At 43.7% G+C, this 22,911-nt stretch overlaps 1 protein-coding gene across 1 annotated transcript in view; it reads left to right on the plus strand.

The window, feature by feature from the left end:
* The first annotated feature begins 6,497 nt into the window (after positions 1–6,497).
* The window catches only part of LOC147662143 (fatty acyl-CoA hydrolase precursor, medium chain-like), a 269,558-nt gene continuing 253,144 nt past the window's right edge, over positions 6,498–22,911 (plus strand). The window contains exons 1-2 of the mRNA XM_086951080.1: positions 6,498–6,673; positions 12,986–13,139. Of these exons, the coding sequence (XP_086807206.1) occupies positions 6,498–6,673; positions 12,986–13,139 (330 nt within the window). The remainder of the gene's footprint in view (positions 6,674–12,985; positions 13,140–22,911) is intronic.

The following is a 22,911-nucleotide window of genomic DNA, read 5'->3' on the forward strand; positions in this document are numbered from 1 at the left end:
AAGACCAATAGGAGCACTTGTCTACTCCTTAATACTAGGTCCCTGGGGAAGCATGCGCTAGACCTTCACAATTTGTTGTCTGACACTAAGCCCACCTGTCTCTTTCTGACTGAGACATGGCTGGGGGACTGGTCTGGCCCTGATATAGCCACGGCGCTCCCCCCAGCTATGTTATCTTCAGGAAGGACAGAGCTAATGGCAGGGGCGGAGGGGTCACGATGGTAGTGGATTAGCGCCACGCATGTTCTATTATACACACTGACTACATCCAGGGTTGTGAGACACTCGGTTTTTCTCTGTCCCTGTCCCCTAATCAATCCTGCTTAGGACTTTTGGTCTACAGGCCTCCTGGTCCCATCGGTTCTTTTCATGAGGAGCTCCACTCTGTGATTTCTGCACTATGTGTAAGATCACAGCACTGTTTGCTTTTAGGCGATTTTAATATCCATATGGATGTGGAGGACGAGGTAGACACCATTAAGATCAGTAACACCACTATCTCACTGGGACTTATCCCGTGTCTTTCTGCCCCTACACATATCAAGGGCCACACACTGGACCAAGTGTTCTCAACTGTCCCGATTGATACCTCCATTCCCGTGCCAGTCCTGTGGTCTGATCACTATTTAGCGTATTTAGGGCCCTGCCTCTCTGTTGCGCTGCCTGCACTGGTAAAAACTTAACTTTGGACGCATATAATCAAATTGATTTAATAATTTGAAAGTGGTTTGCCAAATTGCCCCGTAAAGCTTAACTGTTTGAATTGATGTAATAATTCAACTGTTTTTAATGGAATAACTGCACTATTATTATTTGCGTTTCTGTCACCTTTTAAAAACAATCTGCCCTACCTTTTCGCCACCTCCCCGGTCCACCACCGACACTAGGCCGGCTTGTAGTGGAGGGAGGACGGCATTCTACCTTGGACACACACCGGAAGTGAGGTGACTTCCGGTGCGCATGGGCCTCAGGTCATACGGCAAGTCTTAAAAGAACATGCCCCCCCGAAGGTGCGCCAAAGGTAAGCCCGTCTGCACCCGTCCGCGCCTCGACTGGGCCCAGGGCCACACCCCCTGGTCAAATCATACAATATACAAGGGAAACCTTAGTAGGGTTAAACCCTGGCCCAACTATCTGCACTCAGCCACTAAATATGGCAAACTGGGCTGGACCATGGAGCTGTAGGATATGCAGAAACTGCTTCCGACCAAACGACAATGAGAGCACCCAGTCACACAGGCGAATGAAAAGCCTACGTTGCGGACTCATTAATGCTAGGTCTATGGGTAAGCATGCCCCACACATCTTTGACCTAATAACTGAAAGGGAGCTGAACTGCCTTTTTATGACAGAAACATGGCTGACACCAAACAGTAACCCCGATGTCACGAACTCCCTCCCCCCGGGATACCTCATTTCCAGAGAGGACAGACCTAACCAGAGGGGTAGAGGTATTGCAATTGTCTACCAAGATACGCTAAACTGCCAGACCTTTACAATTCCAGGCCTTAAAGGCGCGGAAAGCATACGCTTCGCAATAAAGGTACATGACTCATTTACCTTCTCGGGTGCACTAATATACCGGCCACCTGGGACTCATACAGACTTCACGAAAAGCTTTGGAGAAGCTATTAGTGATCTAGCCCTTAAATCGGCCAATTTTACAATCCTGGGAGACACTAATATACACCTAGACTCCCCCTTAGACCAGGCTGCGATATGTTTTACGGACACGATGAATGTCCTAAGCCTAAAAATACTCACAACCACCACCACGCACAAGGCAGGTCATATTCTTGATTGCATCTACTCCAACCTAGAGACACTCAAGGTAAAAACACCCCAAGTATTAACATGGACAGACCACAGCTATATCCCTTTCGAATTCCCAGTGACAGCTAACACAGCTATAAATAACCTGGGTAGGAAGTTGTGTCTGCTCCAGGGGGAACCCTGCTGGAAAGACTTGATGGGACAACCGGAATTTCTAACCAGAGCAGTAGGATCCATGCCAGCTCCGATTGGAGACCCGACCAAGGACAGTCAGGCCTTCAGGGAATGGATGACTGCCCTAAGCACAGGAAAAAGGCTTTGCTGCACCAAAGCCGAGGGTCAGTAGGAAACAGAGGGGCATATTACCAACAACTAGCGATAATTTTTGTCTCTAACTTGTTTAGAGACAAAAATTATCGCCGCACATCGGCGATTTTTATCGCAGATAAACCTTGCTATTAGCAAGGTTTATCGCAAATGCGATAAAAAACGGCCGCAATGCATAAATATCGCTGAAAAGTCAGCGATATTCATGCATTATTGAGCAAATGCTCTTAGCCATGTTATCCACCTCCCATTGGATAACATGGCTAAGAACTGCTCAGGGCAGGTGTTAGCTTTTGGAGATATTCGCGCTTAGCGCGAATATCTCCAAAAGTTGGTAATAGGAGATAGCGATGTTAGGGACTGTTTCCAGTCACTAACATCTTGGCACGCCCACTTTGCATGTCATTAGTGATAAATATCACTGACATGCAAAGCGGGGCCCAGGATGGTCGCTATCTCCTATTAGCTGTCACTAACTGGTGTTAGCGCCAGCTTGGTAATAGGGAGATAATTTTATCTCCGCTTTCTTGGCTTTTAAAGCCAAAAAAGCGGAGATAAACCCCCTTGATAATATGCCCCAGAGACCTTCTGCCCCCTGGTTTTCCCCAACCCTGAAAGAAGAGCAAAGGAAGGTCAGGGCTCTTGAGCGGATATGGCGGATTAATTATACCGAATCTGATCAGAATCAGTATAAAATTGCCTGCCGCCTCTAACATGGGATGATAAAAATGGCCAAAAAGGAATATTACACGGAAGTAATAACAAAAAGTAATAATAAACAAAAAGAAATCTTTAATATTGTCAACACCTTCATTAACCCCACAACTATGCAGAGAGACATTCCCCCCTCTCAAACTCCATGCAATACCATTGCAGACTTTTTTGAGAATAAAATTCTAATGCTCACTAAAGATTTCCACCACCCTCTACCTGAAGAGGAGATTCTAATAAAAAGTGCAAACATAACGATGGACCGCATGTCCTCTTTCCAACCTGTTAGCCTAGAGGAATCCCGGACAGAAATCCTTAAGATAAAATCAGGCTCACCGTTCGACCCCTGCCCTCCGTTTGTTCTCCACACATTGATAGAGATTGCAAATCCTATCGTCAACAATATCATAAACTCCTCACTCAACTTAGGCTTAGTCCCTGAAGAATGGAAACTTGTAGCAGTTAAGCCCCTGCAAAAAATACTGTTACCAGACCCCACTACTCTCTCAAATCTGCGACCCATTTCCCTACTTCCTACTTTCTGTAAACTAACAGAAAAATCAGTAAATAAACAGCTAACTGCCTTTCTGGAGGCCAATAACATCTGGCACCCCAACCAAGCAGGTTTTAGAGCTCAGCACTCGACCGAGTCAGCTCTAATCTTTACCTCCGAAACACTCAGTGCCGCAATGGACCAGGGAAAGAAAGCACTTCTGGTACTCCTAGACCTGTCCTCGGCTTTCGACACGGTGCCCCATACCATCTTGGTTGACCGTCTAGCCGCGGCAAGAATAGCCAGAAGTGTACTGGGTTGGCTGAAAAGTTTCCTAGCAAATAGGCGACAAGTGGTCACCCTAGGCCAGTTCAGGTCAGAAGGAAAACTACTCAACTCAGGAGTGCCCCAGTGCTCCTGTCTGAGCCCGACGCTCTTCAATGTTTATATGGCCCCCCTGATTGCCCTCATATCATCCTTTGGCATAAATACCATCTCATATGCGGATGATACACAGCTCATCTTGGTAATGGAGGACGATACCTGTGAAGCTGAAGTCAAGCTTAAAGACTGCCTTAAAGCCACATTCCAATGGATGAACATGAACCATCTCAAATGCAACTCTGGGAAAACGGAGATCCTACCCTTTGGAAAAGGGAACATGTTCAACCCCACACTATGGTGGCCGGAGGACGCCATCGTCCCCCCAATCACTGCTCTCTCAGTCCGAAACTTAGGGATTAAATTCGACTCCTCCAAAAAATGTGCCAATGCAAAATATAATAAGACAATCGTGAATATAAATCTATAACAGCAGAGGATATATTTTCCGTTGTCTGTTAAATCTCCTCGGTGACACCTGGTGTGTTTGTTACATCCAGTGTGCCCGGGGATCAGACCGCACCTCTCCTGGACCTGGCCCAGGAACTGTGAGACCCCGCTCTGTCCGTCGTTGCCTCCGGCTGACTCGGTACCGGCACATTTTTTGCATCCTATGCAGTAGCATTACTATTTAGAACAGAGGCCCTGAAGAAAGCCTGGGTCCCTTTTTCCCATTAGGCTGAAACATGTTGGCCCCCATGCAGATATTTGGTTAAACTGCTATGATATTGCGCTGTTCTTGGTTTTAACAGGAAGAGGCCCTCTCTACTAAAAATTCCTACCTTTGGTCCTCTATCCTATTTTAATTCACCACTTTTATTATTTTTTGCACTGCACCTGATTCCATCAGACCAATACCACATGGTCCAACAGTGATTGCGGGTCGGAACCCTAATCCACCATAGGATACAATCTATGTCTCAATGATCCAGAGACACACGACCCTAAGGACGACCAAATGATAACATTGATCATTACAAGTCTTTGATGGGAATCCTACAAGAGTTTTGATCTACAATCACTGATGGCACCCTGCTTAAGATTTCTTGTCTTTCGTCAGAACTATTTAGTCTTGACGCGATCTCGATGTACTATGTTAGACGTCGGGTTAGTAAAAAAGGAATTTCCAAGATATTTTCCTGTAGAGACCCCTAGGTTTCCTTGTTGTTGATTTAGCTATATAGAGGGATACAACCTAGGCTATAAATATCCCTCAGGCCCTCCACTAACGTATTGTTATTTGTATATGCAGGCGCTAACAGAGCAGTCTGCCACAAACTGCAAATGGTGCAACATGCAGCGGCTAGACTGGTGTTAGGATGGAAAAGGAGGACCTCAGCCACAGCAGCAATGGACATTCTGCACTGGCTGCCAATCCACAAGCGGGTGCTTTTTAAAATCCTCCTAATTACCTTCAGGGCCTTCAATGGAAACGGACCTAGCTACATTCAGAGGATGTTCCAACACTATACTCCCTCGTTATGTCTGAGATCCCAAAATGCCAACCTCCTCACCATCCCCAAATTCAGACTTAAAACTAGAGGAGGAAAAGCTTTGGCAGTCTTGGGCTCCAAAGCGTGGAACATACTCCCACCACCCCTCCATCAAATCACCACAGAAACCGCTTTCAGAAAGGCCCTCAAAACCTGGATTTACACCTTATCTGACTCACAATGTAAAAACTTAATCTAAACCTACCAACCTATCTCACTACATGAACAAGGCCTTCTGTTTGCTCCTCTCTAAAGCGCCAAGATGCTCCCTGGAGTGTAGTCCGCGCTATACAAGAACCCTTTACATTACATTACATTACATTACATTACAACTTTCAGATCACTCACTCTGATAAAGCTTGTTCGAGTGGGCATGTCTGCCAATGGCAGAACTTTAGAGCTTTCCATCGGGTCTCCCCGGACATGCTGGCGCAGGCCCTACTTACTTATCCCTGCTAGCGGACAGGTATTCTAGAGACTGATTTGGAACACCTGCAGTCTTGGCTTGTCCAGCAATTAGACGAACTCGCTCCCTCCCAAGACGACCAAAAAGAATCTCACCGGGCTTCAGCTCCCTGGTTTTCTTCGGCTCTGGCGGAGAAGCGGCAGCAGTGTAAAAAAGCAGAAAGAGCATGGCGCCGCCATTACGATTTAGCTTGTAAGGAGATATACAGAGAATCTATTAAGGAATATCACCGCGACATCACCTCTGAACAAAAGTCTTATTTTGCAGGAAGAATTGAGGCAGCTACAAACTCCTGCAAAGAAATATTTCGGATAGTGAAGGAATTTACCTCTCCTTCTTGGTTTTTTTCCAAGAACTCGCACTCTGAACTTTGGGTTACTGAGTTAGCTGACTTTTTTGCCAGCAAAATCAAAACCATCCAGGCCTCTTTTGTATCTTCGGGGGTGGTCGCAGCTTCGGCTGTGTCTTTACCTGCATTGATGTCACGAATTTCCCTCCTCTTTCTTTTCAGGCCTCCTTGAATCTTCTATCGAAATTAAAATCAGGTTCCCCTCTCGACCCTTATCCTGCCAAATTTTTGGCAAAAGTAGCACAAGTGATTAACCCTCTAGTCAATCCGGTGCTCAATCTTTCCCTCAGCACAGGGGTGGTCCCACAGACATGGAAACAGGCCCTGATTCTGCCACTCCTAAAAAAAACTAATTTGGATCCCACGGCCCACGTTAACTACAGGCCCATTTCTCTTCTGCCTGCATTCGTGAAGATTGTGGAGAAACATGCCCATCTGACCCGTGCCAACTTCTTTGAGACTAACAATATCTTGCACAACTCACAGTCGGGTATCCGGTCTAACATGAGCACAGAGACGGCATTGTTGGAAGTCACGGAGGCCATCAAGGAAATCTTGGACTCCGGGGGCAAGGCGATGCTCGTGATGCTGGACCTCTCGGCGGCGTTTGACACCGTCCCCCATGGCCATCTCCTTTTAAGACTCCGGGAGATCGGCCTGAGGGGGGCGGTGTACAGTTGGTTTGAGTCTTTTCTGGCTGACCGCCAGCAAACGGTCTGGGCCCCCCGTTCTCTGCCACGGTGCCACCATTGGAGGTAGGATTTCCTCAGGGCTCAAATTTGAGCCCTACTCTTTTCAACATCTATATGGCCCCTCTGGCGGCACTGGCGGAGTCCCACGGAGCCCAGATCGTGTCGTACGCCGACGACACCCAGCTCCTCTTTGCCTGTAACAGGGACTCTGACTTTGACGGAGAGAGCATCCGAGGCTGCCTTGAGGCTGTGTTTGACTGGTTTCAGCTAAACAGCCTCAAGTGCAACTCTGATAAATCTGAGGTGCTTTTCTTCGGGTGCCCCTCTGACCTGAGGTGAAAGTCTGGGTGGCCGGCGGCCATGTGTCCTCCCTCGGCCGACTCTGCGGTGGCCAAAAATCTTGGAGTGCAGTTTGATAATAGCCTTACACTTAAATCTCAGGTACTGGGCCTAGTAGGCAAATGCTTTGGCCTCCTAAAAATGCTTAGGAAATTCCTGGCCCTATTATCTCTGGACCACAGAAGAATCACTGTGCAGGCATTGATAGGCTCTCGCCTGGACTACGCCAATGTGCTGTACCTTGGCCTCCCGGAATTCCTCCTAACGCGTTTGCAATTTGCCCAAAACTCGGCCGCGCGTGCCATCTTCGGCCTCCATCGGAGATCTAGTGCCAGTGATCTTTTAAAAATTCTTCACTGGCTTCCAATCAGAAGCATATTGCCTTTAAAGCGCTCACTTTGGCCTTTAAGGCACTTCATGGCACTGGTGATAAGTACATCAGTAAACGGATAGAGTTCTATCAGCCATCTAGGTCACTTAGGTCATCCTCCTTGGCCTTGGCCTCTGTGCCAGCTATTAGGCGTGCTCGCTGTGGCGGCCGCTCCTTTAAACATCTGGCACCACAGATGTGGAATGCCCTGCCTCGGTCTCTGAGGACGAATGACAGTCTCTTAGCGTCTAGGAAGGACCTTAAATCGTGGCTCTTTGTTCAGTAGGTCTCTTTTCCGCTCTGTACCGCCTTGGGTTTCTAGCGCCGGGACACTTCTCGGAGTAGCTGAGCGCTATATAAAACTCATTATAACATAACATAACATAACACACATCACTGTGGAGACTTGAATATGATGGTAATCACACATTATCACTGTGGGGACTTAAACGTCACTGTAATTACAAAATATATTTGTGAGGACTTGTACATGACTACAATCATGCACTATCTCTGTGTGCTATCCCTGTGCATTCCATTAATCACACGCTATCTCTGAGGGGACCTGGGCATGTCTATAACCACACGCTATCTCTGTGGGGAACTGGGCATGTCTATAATCACAAGCTATCACTGTGGGGACCTGGGCATGTCTGTAATCACACACATTCTCTTTGGCAACCGTGGTAATACTATAGTCACACACCATCTCTATGGGGACCAAGACATCTCTATAATCACACACTATCTCTGTGGGGACCTGGGCATGTCTATAATCACACACTATCTCTAAGGGGACCTGGGCCGGTCTGTAATCACACACTATCTCTGTGGGGACCTGGGCATGTCTATAATCACACACTATCTCTAAGGGGACCTGGACCGGTCTGTAATCACACACTATCTCTGTGGGGACCTGTGCATGTCTATAATCACACACTATCTCTGTGGGGACCTGGGCATGTCTATAATCACACACTATCTCTGTGGGGACCTCGGCATGTCTATAATCACACACTATCTCTGTGGGGACCTCGGCATGTCTATAATCACACACTATCTCTGTGGGGACCTGGACATGTCTATAATCACACACTATATCTGTGGGGACCTGGGCATGTCTATAATCACACACTATCTCTGTGGGGACCTGGACATGTCTATAATCACACACTATCTCTGTGGGGACCTGGGCATGTCTATAATCACACACTATCTCTGTGGGGACCTCGGCATGTCTATAATCACACACTATCTCTGTGGGGACCTGGGCATGTCTATAATCACACACTATCTCTGTGGGGACCTGGGCATGTCTATAATCACACACTATCTCTGTGGGGACCTCGGCATGTCTATAATCACACACTATCTCTGTGGGGACCTGGGCATGTCTATAATCACACACATTCTATTTGGTGACCGTGGTAATACTATAGTCACACACCATCTCTGTGGGTTACTTGAACATTCATTTAATTACACACAGTCTCTGTTTTGGCTTGAGCATCACCAGCTTTGCATTCTCTGTATGGGGCTTTGTGAATACTGAAAAGTAGTAAAGTTAGACTTTTGGTCTAAGTTTACATTGTTGAAACTGAAAAGTACAAAAAATAGATTATTTGTCTAAGTTTACCATTGTGAATAGGGCCCAATTTTAATGAGGACTTCAACACAATCATCTTTGTGCACTATCTCTGTGGGGACTTAACCATCACTATAATAACACTCTGTATTTGTATGGGATAAAACACTGTCTTTGTGGGGATTTGAACATCACTATAAAAACATACTATCTCTGTGGGGACTTGAGCTTTCAAGTAACTAAACACAAGCTCTGTTTCAACTTTAATCACTAGGGGGAGCCATGAGGCACAGAGTCAAGACTGATTTTCATATAGCTGGGTCTCAACTGGCGTGGCAAAGTGAGCTAAAGACCGATGATGGATTCAAACCAGATCTGTGACTGGGGGCGAGTGACTGAAAAGTTTCAGCACTCAGTCCTTCATCTCCTTATGTTTGTTTTGTTCGCCCCTATGTTGAGACCCAGACGTGGGCCCCTTGCTCATTTTGCCACTGGATTCAAGCTAGCCTGGCTGATGAGGGCTGTTATCCAAGTACCGGTCCCAGGATGCATGTTTTCTGTCCAGGGAAGACCTGGTTTGGCAGTTCGAGCTGGACTGTTCCCATGAGGCATAGGGCCAAGACTGATTTGCATATAGCTGGGGCTGATCTGGGGTGGTGAAGTTAGCTAAAGAACGATGATGGATTCAACCCAGATCTGTAACTGGGGCTGAGTGGCTGAAAGGTTTCACCACTCCGTCCATCATCTCCTTTTGTTTGCTTCGACTTGAACATCATCAGCTTCACATTCTCTTTATGGGGTTTTGTGAATTTTGAAAAGTAGTAAAGTTAGACTTTTGTTCGAAATTTACCTTTGTGAATACTGAAAAGTAGTAAAGTTAGACTTTTTGTCTACGTTTAGCTTTGTGAATCGGGCCCTATTTTAATGAGGACTTAAACACAATTACCTTCATGCACTATCTCTGTGGGGACTTAAACATTGCTATATTAACACACTTTCTTTGTGGGGATTTGGATAACACTGTAATAAAACACTATCTTTGTGGGGACTTGAACATCACTATAATAACACACCATCTCTGTGGGGACTTGAACATCTCTATAATAACACACTATCGTTGTGGGGACTTGAGCATTTCTATAATTACACACAACCTCTGTGTGGACTTGAACATCATTAGCTTCACATCCTTTATAATGGGGTCCAAGCCTTGAATGTACACACTATTTCAGTATCTCTGTGGGGATTTCTATTTTGGTAAAAATGTGAGCAGCTACTCAAGCTCTGGATTCCACTTGACCATATTCCTTTGTTCCATATGTTAATATCTGTATGTGTTAGTTCCCTAATCTCCTAAGATTTTAAGCACTAATAAATAGGTTAAATGCAGCTTGAAGTGTCTTTAATTAAGCATGATATGACATTTTCTGGCACATTAACATAATCTGCCTTTAATGTATACCCCTGTTATATATGCAGCAATTCATATATGAATATATTATCATTTTTTTTGGGTAAATATTGTTGCTAAAATAAACATTTAGCCGTGTGCCATCAACTGTATTCAACAACATATAGTGTTACAGACCAGGTCCCCACAAGGATGGTAGCACGTGTTCAAGTCCCCACAAGGATGGTGCTGTGCGCGCGATTAAATAACGATATATTTGCAAATTTGAAGCAGGATCCTGTATCATGAATTTTTTCTTAACATTTTTCTGTTAGTTGTGTGTTTTAAAAACATTGGGAAAGGTAAGTCCCCACAAGGCAGGTATTCACACATAGTCCCCACAAGGATGGTAACACGTGTATGTGTGTGTGTGTGTGTGTCTGTGTGTACAAATACTTCACACATTGCCTTGGGATAAGCCTGACTGCTCTGTGCCAAGCTACCAAGGGGGTGAGCAGGGGTTACCTTAGCTGTGTGACTCTCTTACCCTGACTAGAGTGAGGGTCCCTACTCAGGCAGATTACAAACCACTTCCAACCAGAGACCCCATTTCTAACACTCCTTGGTTACTTTTCTCTTTAACTGACCACAGCAGTGTCCTGCGTGCTCACTCTCTTCATAGAGTTGCTACTAACAGTATATTTCTTGTTAACCACCTCTCTGGAAGAGAAAAAGTCTTTGAGGCTCTGACTTGCCAAAACGGATTAGCTTTGAATTGTGCAGTGTGTAAACTATGGTTATCCCTATGAGCGTGCTCTAAATCGTGTTGCAGGGCAGTAATCTCCTCAAGTCTTGCTTGATTGACTTGGACTGTGGAGGAGATCTCTTCTCCCAGAATGAAGGCTTTACTGTTCCCTAGAGCCCACCTCTCCTGAGGCTCACCTGAGAGCTCCCACTCATCCCCTCTGGGCCAAACCACCCCCTCCCTCCCCCTCACCTTCCCTTCCTCCCCATCTCATTAGATGGTGCCTTGGCATGGCACTTGAGGACTGCCTAAGGCTGCTAAGGGTGTCTCAAGAGGATAGGGCAATTAGCCAGGTAACTTCACAGAAAGTTCCCAAAATATCCAATAGGGCATGAAAACATTTAAACATTTCAGGCAGCCTCAAGATGAAAGATTACTTGTCTGACCCTGCTCACTCTGTCCCCCCTCTGGGCTGCTGGATAGAGTGCAAAACATTTTCGGCTTGTTCTACCGATTGGAAGATATGCGATTGTTCCTTGTGGGGTGCAGAGATTCTGAAAGCAACTAATCATGCCTTTGAACTCTTGTGACGCCATGCAGAAAATACAGACATGAAAGGCTGGTATGTTTTGTCTCTGATGGTGTTAACAAGGGTTCACTCCTTGACCCTCAAGTCCCCGAAGTTAACTAGGATCGCCCGTGGATATTTTGCGTTGAGGGGTTGGACAGCAGGAACGCAATGAGCTAGCTAGACATGTTCAAAAATAAGATCCGAAATTAAGCTTGGAACTGTTAGTCCTTCAGGTATCTCCGTAAATCTAAGATTTGACCGGAGTGATCTGTTTTCTGCATCATCTATCTTCATCTGGACCTTCACCAGTTCAGCCTTCTATTTATTTGTGCTGTTATTTTTTTTTAATACATGAGGTGGGCAACACAATCAAAAACTGCAGTGTCTGAAGCTGTTATTATATGCCTCCCTCGAGTCAGATCCATTTGCATGAAAAGTGCTCACAAAACTGCAGTACCCGCAGTCAATGTTGCAGCTTTCAAATAAATGTCTTTATTGTTATGGAAGACTGCCATAATGCCTTATCAGTCATTGGTAAGTACCTTCAAAGTTCTAACTTTAGTGTGCTACATGTTGGTGGGTAAATATATGTGCTACAGCAAAATGCAGTCATTCCAATTGAAGGCAGCCAATGGCTGAAGTGGGCTGATCCACTGCCCTATGCTATTCATAGCGATGAAAGGATATATCAACTGATTTGCATTCGGACAGACCAATATATAAAGAGGGGCGACTGAAAGCGCATCCATGTTAGGGTATTTTATGATTTCTTTTTTTAAAACATGAGGTTGTCAAGACAGCAAAAAGCTGTTTTTAGGCCGCAACTAAATTATGGCATGAAATGCTTTGGAACAAAATCGAAGAAAGAATAACACTGAAGAGCAACATGAAATGCTTGGGTTTTCACCAACCAGTTCTTTGGTAAGAACTCCTTTAAACCATTGTTATCAAGTTTTTAGCCCAGATGGTATCTTAGAGATGGTGCGACATTATCTGTGTGTGTGGGGGGGGGGGGTAAGAGAGACACAGGCACTAGATCACTATATCACATCTTCTTTATGAGAATGGTTGGTAATGTTAGTGTCTCTAAAGTGAAGGTATGTGATAATATTGATGGAAACCCCTCATAGAACATATAAGGAAGAGATAGAATTAGTGTTTTTGTGTTTTTGTTTCTCATGTTTTGTATTCTAACTTATTGAACAATTATTTGTTATATTTAATTTCATATTGCTTAGAGCAACGAAATTTGCAGTTCTTTTCTTGCTCCTTTGAAACTCCCTTGTTATTTCTCTCCCAGTACTCGTGATGAACATGCCCCAGGTAACTGGGGATTCCTGGATCAGGTGGCTGCTCTGCAGTGGGTTCAGGAAAACATTGCCAGTTTTGGAGGAGACCCAGATTCGGTTACCATATTTGGAGAATCCGCTGGTGGAATCAGCGTTTCTGCTCAGGCAAGTATAGTCTAATTTTCTGCATTTTCCTAAATAATCCTAAGCAATTTTTAGCTGAAAAAATGAAGTGTCAATGTGTTTTTTTCAGTGAGAAATGTCCTTGGCTGAACTGTAAGTTGTATCCGCTGGTATACATTGTCAAATGTTCACAAATTGCAGAAATGTACCCATACTACAAAGATGAAATTCACCGTTGCTAAAAAAGAGAACGAAAAACAGAAAAGGGAGAAAGAAGGAGGCAGTCAAAAAGAAAGGAAAACACTGACAAAGGTAGAAAACAGCGATGAAAATGTATCTACCAGAGATAAAGAGTAATGAGGTGTGGGTGGTGAAAGAAAGAGGCACAAGGTGAAATCAAGACTCATCACACTTGGGGGCATATTTTCAAGGGCCGGTGTTAAAATTATCGCTGTTTTATCGGCAGGAAACTGACGATAAAACGGCGATAACGGGCTTGATAATACGCCCTTGTTAATTCCCATAGAAGCCCATGTTCTGATGTTAACATGGGCTTCTATGGGAATTAACAAGGGCGTATTATCAGGCCCATTATCGCCGTTTTATCTGTAGTTTCCTGCCGATACAACGGCGATAATTTTAACACCGGTCCTTGATAATAAGCCCCCAGGTATTTAATAATTCTGGCATTCGGAAGTACTGCCGGTGGACTCCTAAGAAAAATGTTTTACCCCTGCAATTATTTTCAAATTCAGCACTGAGAACCACACTGTTGAAGTACGATCAAGAAAGGGCTGGAATAATGTGTGTTATTGATCCCACTCTATCATTGGTCGAAAAGACTGTGCAATGCATTTGTGCTCTTAGTCCAGATCTCTGTATGCATTTACTGTTGCTGGCAAATGCTGAGATCTATATTACCCTTACTGTGCAAGCAATAATCGATGATAACCGATTGAGGAATTCAGAGGTACCAAGTTTTGGCCTGCTGTTCTTGAAAACAAACTGTGTCCTAATTGTGCAGTGTGCTTAGTAGATTCTAAGACCATGCTTCCCCACATCTAGAGTTACTACACATTTGAACCATAGAGATGACAGGATAGTAGTTATACATGTGTGCACAGATCTAAGCAGATAAAGTCCTCACACCTCATTTTCTAAACAAGGGACAACAGACTAATAACCTTAAATGCATTGGATAGAAAATTGATAGGTATTCCACAGAGCAATGTGTAACTCAGTTAAAGATAAAAGATAGGACATTTTTTTTGTTCACAATATATTCACATTTTTTACACACAACAGCACTTCTTACACAATAGCATTTTTCCACATACCAGCTTTTATGATTTTGAGAAATATGTATAACTAATTCTCAGCAGCGCACAAAAGCGTTAGATAGGTGGCAAACATACTGCATACAGGATGAGATGGCTTGAACCAATCATTGTTATCTTTTCAGGTTTACCCCTTGACAAAGGCGCGCTGCGCCGAAATGCATTGGGACAGCAAAATACATATTGATGTGTAAAAGATATAACAAACATAAAGCACAGATTGAAGTAATGCTTAGAAGATAGATGAGGAATACAACTTCTGAAATGAAATGCATGGATTAATAAACAGAAGTTAAATATCCAAGAAGGTTACACAGTATCTTTATTGTTTGAAAGGAGATGGATACACAGCATCATTAGTGCCCTGGCAGACAGGCCAAGGATTTGGATCTGCAACCAACGAAAAGATAGGAAAACCTCATGGCATTTAAATGATGAAACTTGCTTCACAACCTGTAGGATTATATGTCTTTGAACCCTCCCATGTTTTATAATTCTAATATTGCCTATATTAACAGAGTGGAAAGCAACACACTTGCGGCAGCCATAGAGTATCACTGACCTTTAAACGTCAACAAATACATTTTCTTCCACCACAAACATTAGCAGGCTTTCCGTAAGTGCTCTGATTGAGATTCTGGTGAACATTGGACTGGTTAGATCCCTTAAACAAATTAATATAGACCTTGCTTCTTCAGTGTATCGCTGCTGAGCAACATTGACTAAAAATGCTGAGAGATTTAAGCAAGGAATGGTGTAGCAGAGAAATTATGATGGACCTAGCTTGCGAGACAAGGAGCAGAAACATCTATACTTGAATTGTCCAGAGACATTGATTAATTTATTCTTGGTCCCACTATTTGCTGAAAGGAGCATACCTTCCAGGTTCATTATAAACAATGTTTGCATGAGTGCCTTCCATGGCAGAAGAAGCGTGTGGTGCAACTTGTTGCCCAGTAGACAGCAGCATTTGTAAAATAAGGATGGTTGTCAAAAATGGGAATTTTAGATGAATTATCAAATATATTCTAGTATTTAGTCTCAAACAGGTTGATATAGTGCCCTATGATCACAGTTATAATTGTTTAGGGACATTCTTTAAATAAAATGAGCCTTCTTATGACACAATTATTGCTGTGGAATGATCCTGAAAGATTTTATCAAGAAAAGCCTGAACAAAACCTTTTTTATCTTCTGCAGTCTACTTTGTATGGGGATAGCAGACCACTGAAAAGTATTATAATCAAGGAGCTGTATTATTTCTTTGGAGAAAAAGGGCTCAAATGCAGTTGCTTCTTTTTTATGATGTTTGATTCAGTGGCATAGGTATCCACAGTGCAGGAGGTGCAGTGATAACAGGGTCTTGAAAGTTGAAGGGCCAATTTCAACTCAATGACTACTGCTTATTGCTCCCACTTGGAGACAAGACGCTCAACTTTCCTTCATTTGGGTTCAAGACACACCTGCTGTGCCCCGGTTATATTGAAGCAGCATTTATAAAATATAGTGTGATTAGTGGAAGCCAAACGATGAAACACTGTATTTAAGGCTAGGTCAGAGTCTTTGGACTATATCAGGCCACATACAAGCCAACATTTCGGAAGAGAAAAGAAGGAGAACGTTAAAACAAAATGCGAAGGAATTTATTTTTCAAATTGACTAACATTTAAATAGACCCAATTTTAGAAGGGAGACAGCTTAAAGAAAGCCATTTATTGCCTTAAAAATCATGGGTCTCTAGCCTGAATTGAGTCAGTGGGCTTGTGCTTGATCACGCTCCCTTACTCATGTAATGCATCAACCAGTTGCGTTTCTAAATTTTAAAGATATATTAGGGGCCATACTACATAAAGTGCCCCGGGGATGTAACAGGCGTTTGTGCCAACTTTGTGTGCTCCCGGGGCACTTTGGTATTACAAAACGAGCCTCGGTCATTTGTGAGGCCCCCTCTGTAATACCAATAGCGCCAGCGCACATAAAGCAGCAGTCATATCTGCAGGTGGCATTCCCTCATTTGCATGAGGGTGTGCCCATGCAAATGAGGAAAGCTATTTGCCTCTGCGCCTGTGCTATATTACAGATTCAGTGCAGAGGCAATGAAGCCCTCAGGAGGCACACTTAGAGGTGAGCCCCCTGATGGCAGCCCTCTATAACATGTGTTTGTAGCTCCCCTGAGGGCAGCGCATTCATGATAATGAAGCACATTTTCACTGTTTGCACCTTAAAGGTGACCCCGGCGCAAACAATGAAGATGCCCATTTAACTTAACTCCCTCGATGCTCAAGACGAGCTCAGCTCATCTTGAGCCACCGTTCTCGTGTGCTCATGACGAGCTCAGCTCGTCATGACCGTTGGAACGCTCGCATGCTGGGCTAATTCCCCTGCTGTGTGAGCGTTCTCTGAAAACGGGTGTGGTCATGACAAGCTCAGCTCGTCATGAGCACACGAGCACGGGGGCGCTGTGCGCGCCCCTCCTCCCCCCAGCACAGTGGGGGAATGTGCCCAGCATCGAAGGTGTTAATATGGCCTCTGAAGTCTTTAAGGAAATATGACTGAATAATGTTTTGATTTCTCAAAAGTCACTAAGGATCATAAAAATAATGTAGAGATGTTATCACATGGATAAAGAGGGAAGAAACACCACTCCAAAGTTTAGAAGAGTACATTGGTTTTATAGTTCACAGAACCTTTAGGCCATGCGATATGCTTGGAGAACAACAATAGAGCAATCTAAAGCGCAAGTGATTTGAAATGGGGTAAGAAGATGGAATGTCATATCCCAAGAAATGTATCTTTGTAACTTTTTGTTTATTTTATCACGGATCATTCAAAGCTGGATGTGGGAATATAGAGTCCTAACTCCTGCAGGCTGTCAGTGTAGAGATTCTGCCAGCAAAGCCAACAGGGGCACATTCATCAGAAATATAGTGGTCTGTCAGAATCTAAATAGACTGGGCAACCTATCACTGTGGCGGACTGGGTACTCCACCACGTTTGTGGTGGAGTACTCAGCCTACCAAGCACTGAATCTGGCCCTGTGTTTTTATTACGAAAATTATTAGAGACATACAAAGATATGCCTTGTAAATTATCCAGACTAAAAGATTGGCTGTTGTATTTCTGAGATTTATCTTTATAATTTAATTCCAAGCGAACATAAGAATGGCCCAGTATGTACATTGTCCACACGTACAATCGTTTGCTTACAGTTTGAGCTATGATTATAATCACATTATTTAAAATTAACTGAATCAAATAGAGTTGTGGACAAACAGGATTAAAGTAAGGTGATTCAAGTTCCTTAATGAATTTTGGAACAAGCCCAGAACCAGATCTATGAGCACGAGCAATGACCATAACATTCACCATGGGATCTGCATGATCTCAGACCCCCAAATTAATTAAGGTTTTTTCTTTCTTCTTCTTTGGTGCTGGATGCAGGGGTGTCATTAATCCCCCACTATTACAGCTTTATGGGGGTAGATGACAGTAGGCAAATCTGTGCAACGTTATACATTGAATTTGTTTTAATGGCTCTTTCAGCTTTGATCAGAGATTCTGGTTTCCAAGAACATCACACAAATGACCTTAGCAGTCAAAGGATGAAGGGAGGGAAAGGTGGAAAAAAAGAGAGATGGAGAGAAGGATGGAAAGAGGATGGACTGAGGGATAAATGGAGAGATGGGCTGATGGAAGAAGAGATGGATAGAGAGAAGGCTGGAAGGATAGGTGGAGAGAAGAATGATTATGGATGGACGGAGAGAAGGAAAAAGAGGTGGACAGGAAAGATAGCATGACAGATGAAAAGAATGAAGGAAGATAGGATGAATGGAAGGATTGATTGAGAGCAGGAAGAATAGATGAAATAGAAAGAAAAAAAGGAAAAAGACAAAGCAGAATGGAGGGGAAAAAGATGAATAAAAATAAAGAGAGAGGGAAGGAATCGATGGCTAGGAATGACAGAAAGATGGATAGCTGGAGAGGTAGATGACTGGATGCATGATAGATAAGTGATCAAAGGGAAAAAGTTCAAAGAAAAACTTGAAAAATGCAGAAAAGCAAGCTGGAAAAAGACAGAGAGAAGAAAGGACAAAAGACTTCATGACCGAAGGAGAGAAGGAAGGAAGTTTAGATTTTCATAATTCCCTCAGGAGCAGCAATTCCCTGAGTGACCTCCTGGTTGTTGTTTGTTTCACTCCTTTGTTCAGAGAAATTTCGTACACGCTTCATAGTGGTGGGTATTTTTTCCTTCTGGCTACTCCCTTGGCTGGGTGAGTAGTACATTGTGGGAAAGTGTAAATATTTAATTTTAATTCCATCAGCACCCGACCAATTCACTTCAAGTTCCAAGTAATATGGCTGCCATTCCTTAGAGGTTTACAGGTGCAATACAATGAGGTTCCCATGAACAGTCAACTGCTTTGAATATGGGGTTCCATTGTGAGTAACCCTGTGACTGAAACATGTTCATGTCTGCATCACTGTAAGCTCCATTCTAAAGCAATTAAAGAATTATACATCTAGAGCTTAAATAGGAAATAATCAGTAATGGCCTAAGTGTCTTCAGTACAATGACCATCTAAAACTTCATCAGGTGTAGAATACGGAAAAAAGTCTTCAAAGCAGAAGCCCAAGATAAATAAGACCATTGTAAAAGTGCAGAAACCCAACAAAATGACTCAGCCACTTGCCAAAATGCAAAAACACAATCAGCAATTCTTGGCAGTTTCTTACTGTTGTCCTCGAAGTTACTGTCATGATGTATTGAACATTTTCAATGTTTATAGTAAGTATTGTGTGTCTTGGTATAGGTGATGCCTAACATTTTGTGAATTGTGTCACGAGCCTCGTGCACATCATGTGATTTTGACTGTGTAGCATGCTCAGTAATTCGACAGGATAGGGTCCTTGACATCCATCAACCTCATCCTCACTCCTTGTAGTAGCAGGGTCAGGGAACATGAATCGCCAAAACCAGCTGCGCATACAGGAGGCAGCAGGTCAGCTTGTGTATATGAGTACTTGGGAGTGAGGAGGCCAACCCCTCAGGCTGGGGAGGGGCAGACAAGAGGATTGGGTATGGTTATGGAGAATGAGGGGAAAGAAACATCATGTGGATGTGAACGTTGGCCAGACATGTGGCATACACAAAAGACTCTTGCATTGCCTTCCATTTGCTGTTGCCTTTTTTGGATGTAATATGAGGTAAAAAATCAAGTATAATTGTGTGGAGTGTCACAGGAAGCCAAATTCTCCACAGAATCACAAAGTAGGCTATTGAGGCCTTTCCATCCTTTAAAGAACGTTGGTGTCTACTTTCGTTGGAATTCATTAGTGATCTCCCTGCTTTACAAAAAATGCTATTAGTTAGTTTGTAGTAGATGTGTTTCGAAAATGCTCACTGTGCTGTTTTTAAAGATGGCACAAGTATTTTGCAAATAGTAGAATGTTAGTTTATTTTCAGTACATCTGTATTGGTCCTTTGGGCTGAGGTTGTGAAACGAGCCTAAAGTGGGTTTTGGAAAATGGATCTCAATTTTTGTACATATACACACAAGAAGGGGTGGAGAGATTAAGAGTACACGTGTAACAACACGAGACAGAAAAAATACATCTGTTTTGAAAAACTGCCCTCACTCACACACAAAAGTGTGTGACATGCTTCATCATCGGGTCTGCTTACAAAACGCCCTGGTGTAGCCACACTCAGGGTGGAGCATAAGGGAAGGGGTAAAAGATAAAAAATGAGAAATAACAAGACACAACACAAATATAACAAACAAAGTGATAGAACATTGAATATCACCCTGTGACTGGCAATGGTGATAAGACAAAGTGCAGTTAATGGGAAACTTCTCTAAAACTGGTTAGTGGACACCAATCAGACCTTTATTTATAGGTTCCACAACCAGGATTAAAAGAAATGAGGATGGGTCGTGTTTAGAGAGAAAATTAGGTTCTCAAAACTCCCCTCCTGGAACTGCTTGTGCCAATATGTTTCGACCGACTTACTGTGCCACAAAGGTCACCCCGGTCTTCTTCAGTTCGTCTATCGTTCCCAGTCCTGGTATCGGCCCGACCGCAATTTGGTCAGAGTACCAAAGTAAACAGGTCTCTCGTGATCATGACTTTCTACACGATTTATTCTGCCAAAGGATAGGTAGACAGAAAGGCCTGATAAGATACAAGAAACAATTTTTTAACTGCTTTAGGAGGAATGGAATGGACACAAAATTGTAAAGCACAATGCTTGGAAAATAGCAAAAAACACAAGCAGCAAATAATGAGGTATTAAACAGAAGTCAGACTAACAGAAAACGGAAGTTTTCAACGTTTTCCTAAGCAGAGTGCAAAAAAAATATTTTAAATCGAAAGGAAATATGTTCCATAGCTAAGGGCAAAGAACAGGGAGTTATTTGCCCCCACCCAATGTCTTTTAAACCTAAGGAAGACAAACAGTAGAGAACTGCAGGAATTTAACACTTTATGAAGATTACAAAGGGTAAAACAGGATGCCAGGGGAGATCTTTCTAGACCACAAAGAACACCCTGTGCAAAAGGCAAAAGTGATCCTCTACCTCACAATAAGCCCCATGTAGATTGATGCCAGCTGAGGTAATAGGGTCACGTTTTTCAATACACTAGCAACACTAACTGCTACATTCTGAACTGACTTCAATCAGGTCAAAGTGACATCACAGAGAACCAAGAGAGGCAATTAAAGTGGCCTAATTTTTATTTAAACATAATTGGCATAGTTAGGTTGTTCAGTTACAGAATACACATTGTACATATACATTCTTATCATATTCATCAGTAGTTTTTGTTGTTATGACATTGCTGGTATCTTGCTTTGCATACATACTTTCGCACAAGTATTGGGTTCTATCATCTTAATGCATTTCTAGGTCAGTAGACACTTTCAGTAATGCGCATATTCCTCCCCTATAGGTGTTCCAGCCTCCCCACAGTCTTATCCACTTTTGGGCTTCCCCTTCGTACATATACTGTTTTTTCTGCCACCATGGCCATGTCCATATCTTTGCACCATTCTGTGTGTGTGGGGCTGACGGATACCCCATAATGTTTGGCTATGTTTCTCTTTGCCAGCATCATCCCTAGTATCGCCCATGTCTGCGCTGCGACGGTAAGGTCTGTGCTTCCCAGATGTTTAACAGGCAACGTTTGGGCTCTGGAGGGACTGGGAATCCGCTAACTCTTGTAATTGTGTCCATGACAGATTTCCAGTATTTCATTATGGCGGGGCAGGCCCAGAGTGTGTGGAAGAAGGTACCAAGTGCCCCACACTGTCACAGGCAGAAGTGGGTATCAGCTTTGCCCATCTTGTAGAGAGTGACTCTAGTTTCATAGATTCTGTGGAGGATTTTGAGCTGTACAAGGCGCAGGTTAGATGAAACCGCTACCTCTCTGGGTGATGCCAGTGCTTCTTGCCAATCAGTGTCGTCTAGGTCGCCTACCTCCTCCCCCCATTTTTCTTGTGACCTTTGCATGGCGTCAGGCATGTTGTTAATGATTTTTCGATATGTCATTGAAATTGCTTTAGTGTGCATATTATCGGTCAGTAATCTGTCCTCCAGTGGTGAGGCCTCGGGCGGCATTGTGTCAGAGGGTATTACTGCCTCCAGGGCATGTCGGATCTGGTGACAGCAGAATTGTTTCATGGGTGCCATCGTGCTGCTGTTGTAGCTGGGTAAAGGGGATCACCCGTCCTCGGACCCATAGATCTCCCACGCTAGAGATTCCTATATCGTCCTAGCGCTTGAAGAATTTGCTCTTTCCCAACCGGACAAGTTTGTCCGTGACCCATTGGTGTGTTGCTAGTGTGATCTTGTTGTATCATCCAGTTTTTTCCACACTATGTTCCATATCTGACGTGTATGGTTTGTTGGGCCTGTCAGGCCCTGGAACTTGTCAAAAAGTGCTGGAAGTAGTCCCTTATCGCCCAACTCATGTCTATCAAGACCGTAAGCAGGTTCTGTATGGGGGATATGTAACCATTGGTTGATTACAGGTAATTGGGACGCCCAATAGTATGTCTGTATATTATTGAGTGCGATGCCACAAACGCACCAGGTTCGGAACAATTTCGTCATAGCTATGCGGGTCGGTTTATTATCTCAAAGGAGTTTAGTGACCTCCATTTCTATGACTCAGAAGTATGACTGGAGGGCCAGGAAGGGTATGTTTTGCAGGGCGTACAGAAACCTCGGGAGCGCCATTATCTTAAAAAGTGCCGCCGTTCCCAGGATCGTGAGGGGCAGCTACTGCCAATGTTTTGTGTCTCTTTGCAGTCGTTGCAGAGGAGCTTAAAGATTCAAAGTCATAAAGACCTCCGGTTCCTGGGTGACATGGATTCATAAGTATTTGAAAGTGTTCTTCACTATTGTTACATCACAGCCAGCTGGTAGTGCTGGTGGAGGCCCATGCGTATATATAGGATCGATTTAGTCCAATTG

This window comes from Lissotriton vulgaris, unplaced genomic scaffold (genome assembly GCF_964263255.1).
Source record: "Lissotriton vulgaris unplaced genomic scaffold, aLisVul1.2 SCAFFOLD_2334, whole genome shotgun sequence".
Classification (NCBI taxonomy): Eukaryota; Metazoa; Chordata; class Amphibia; order Caudata; family Salamandridae; genus Lissotriton; species Lissotriton vulgaris.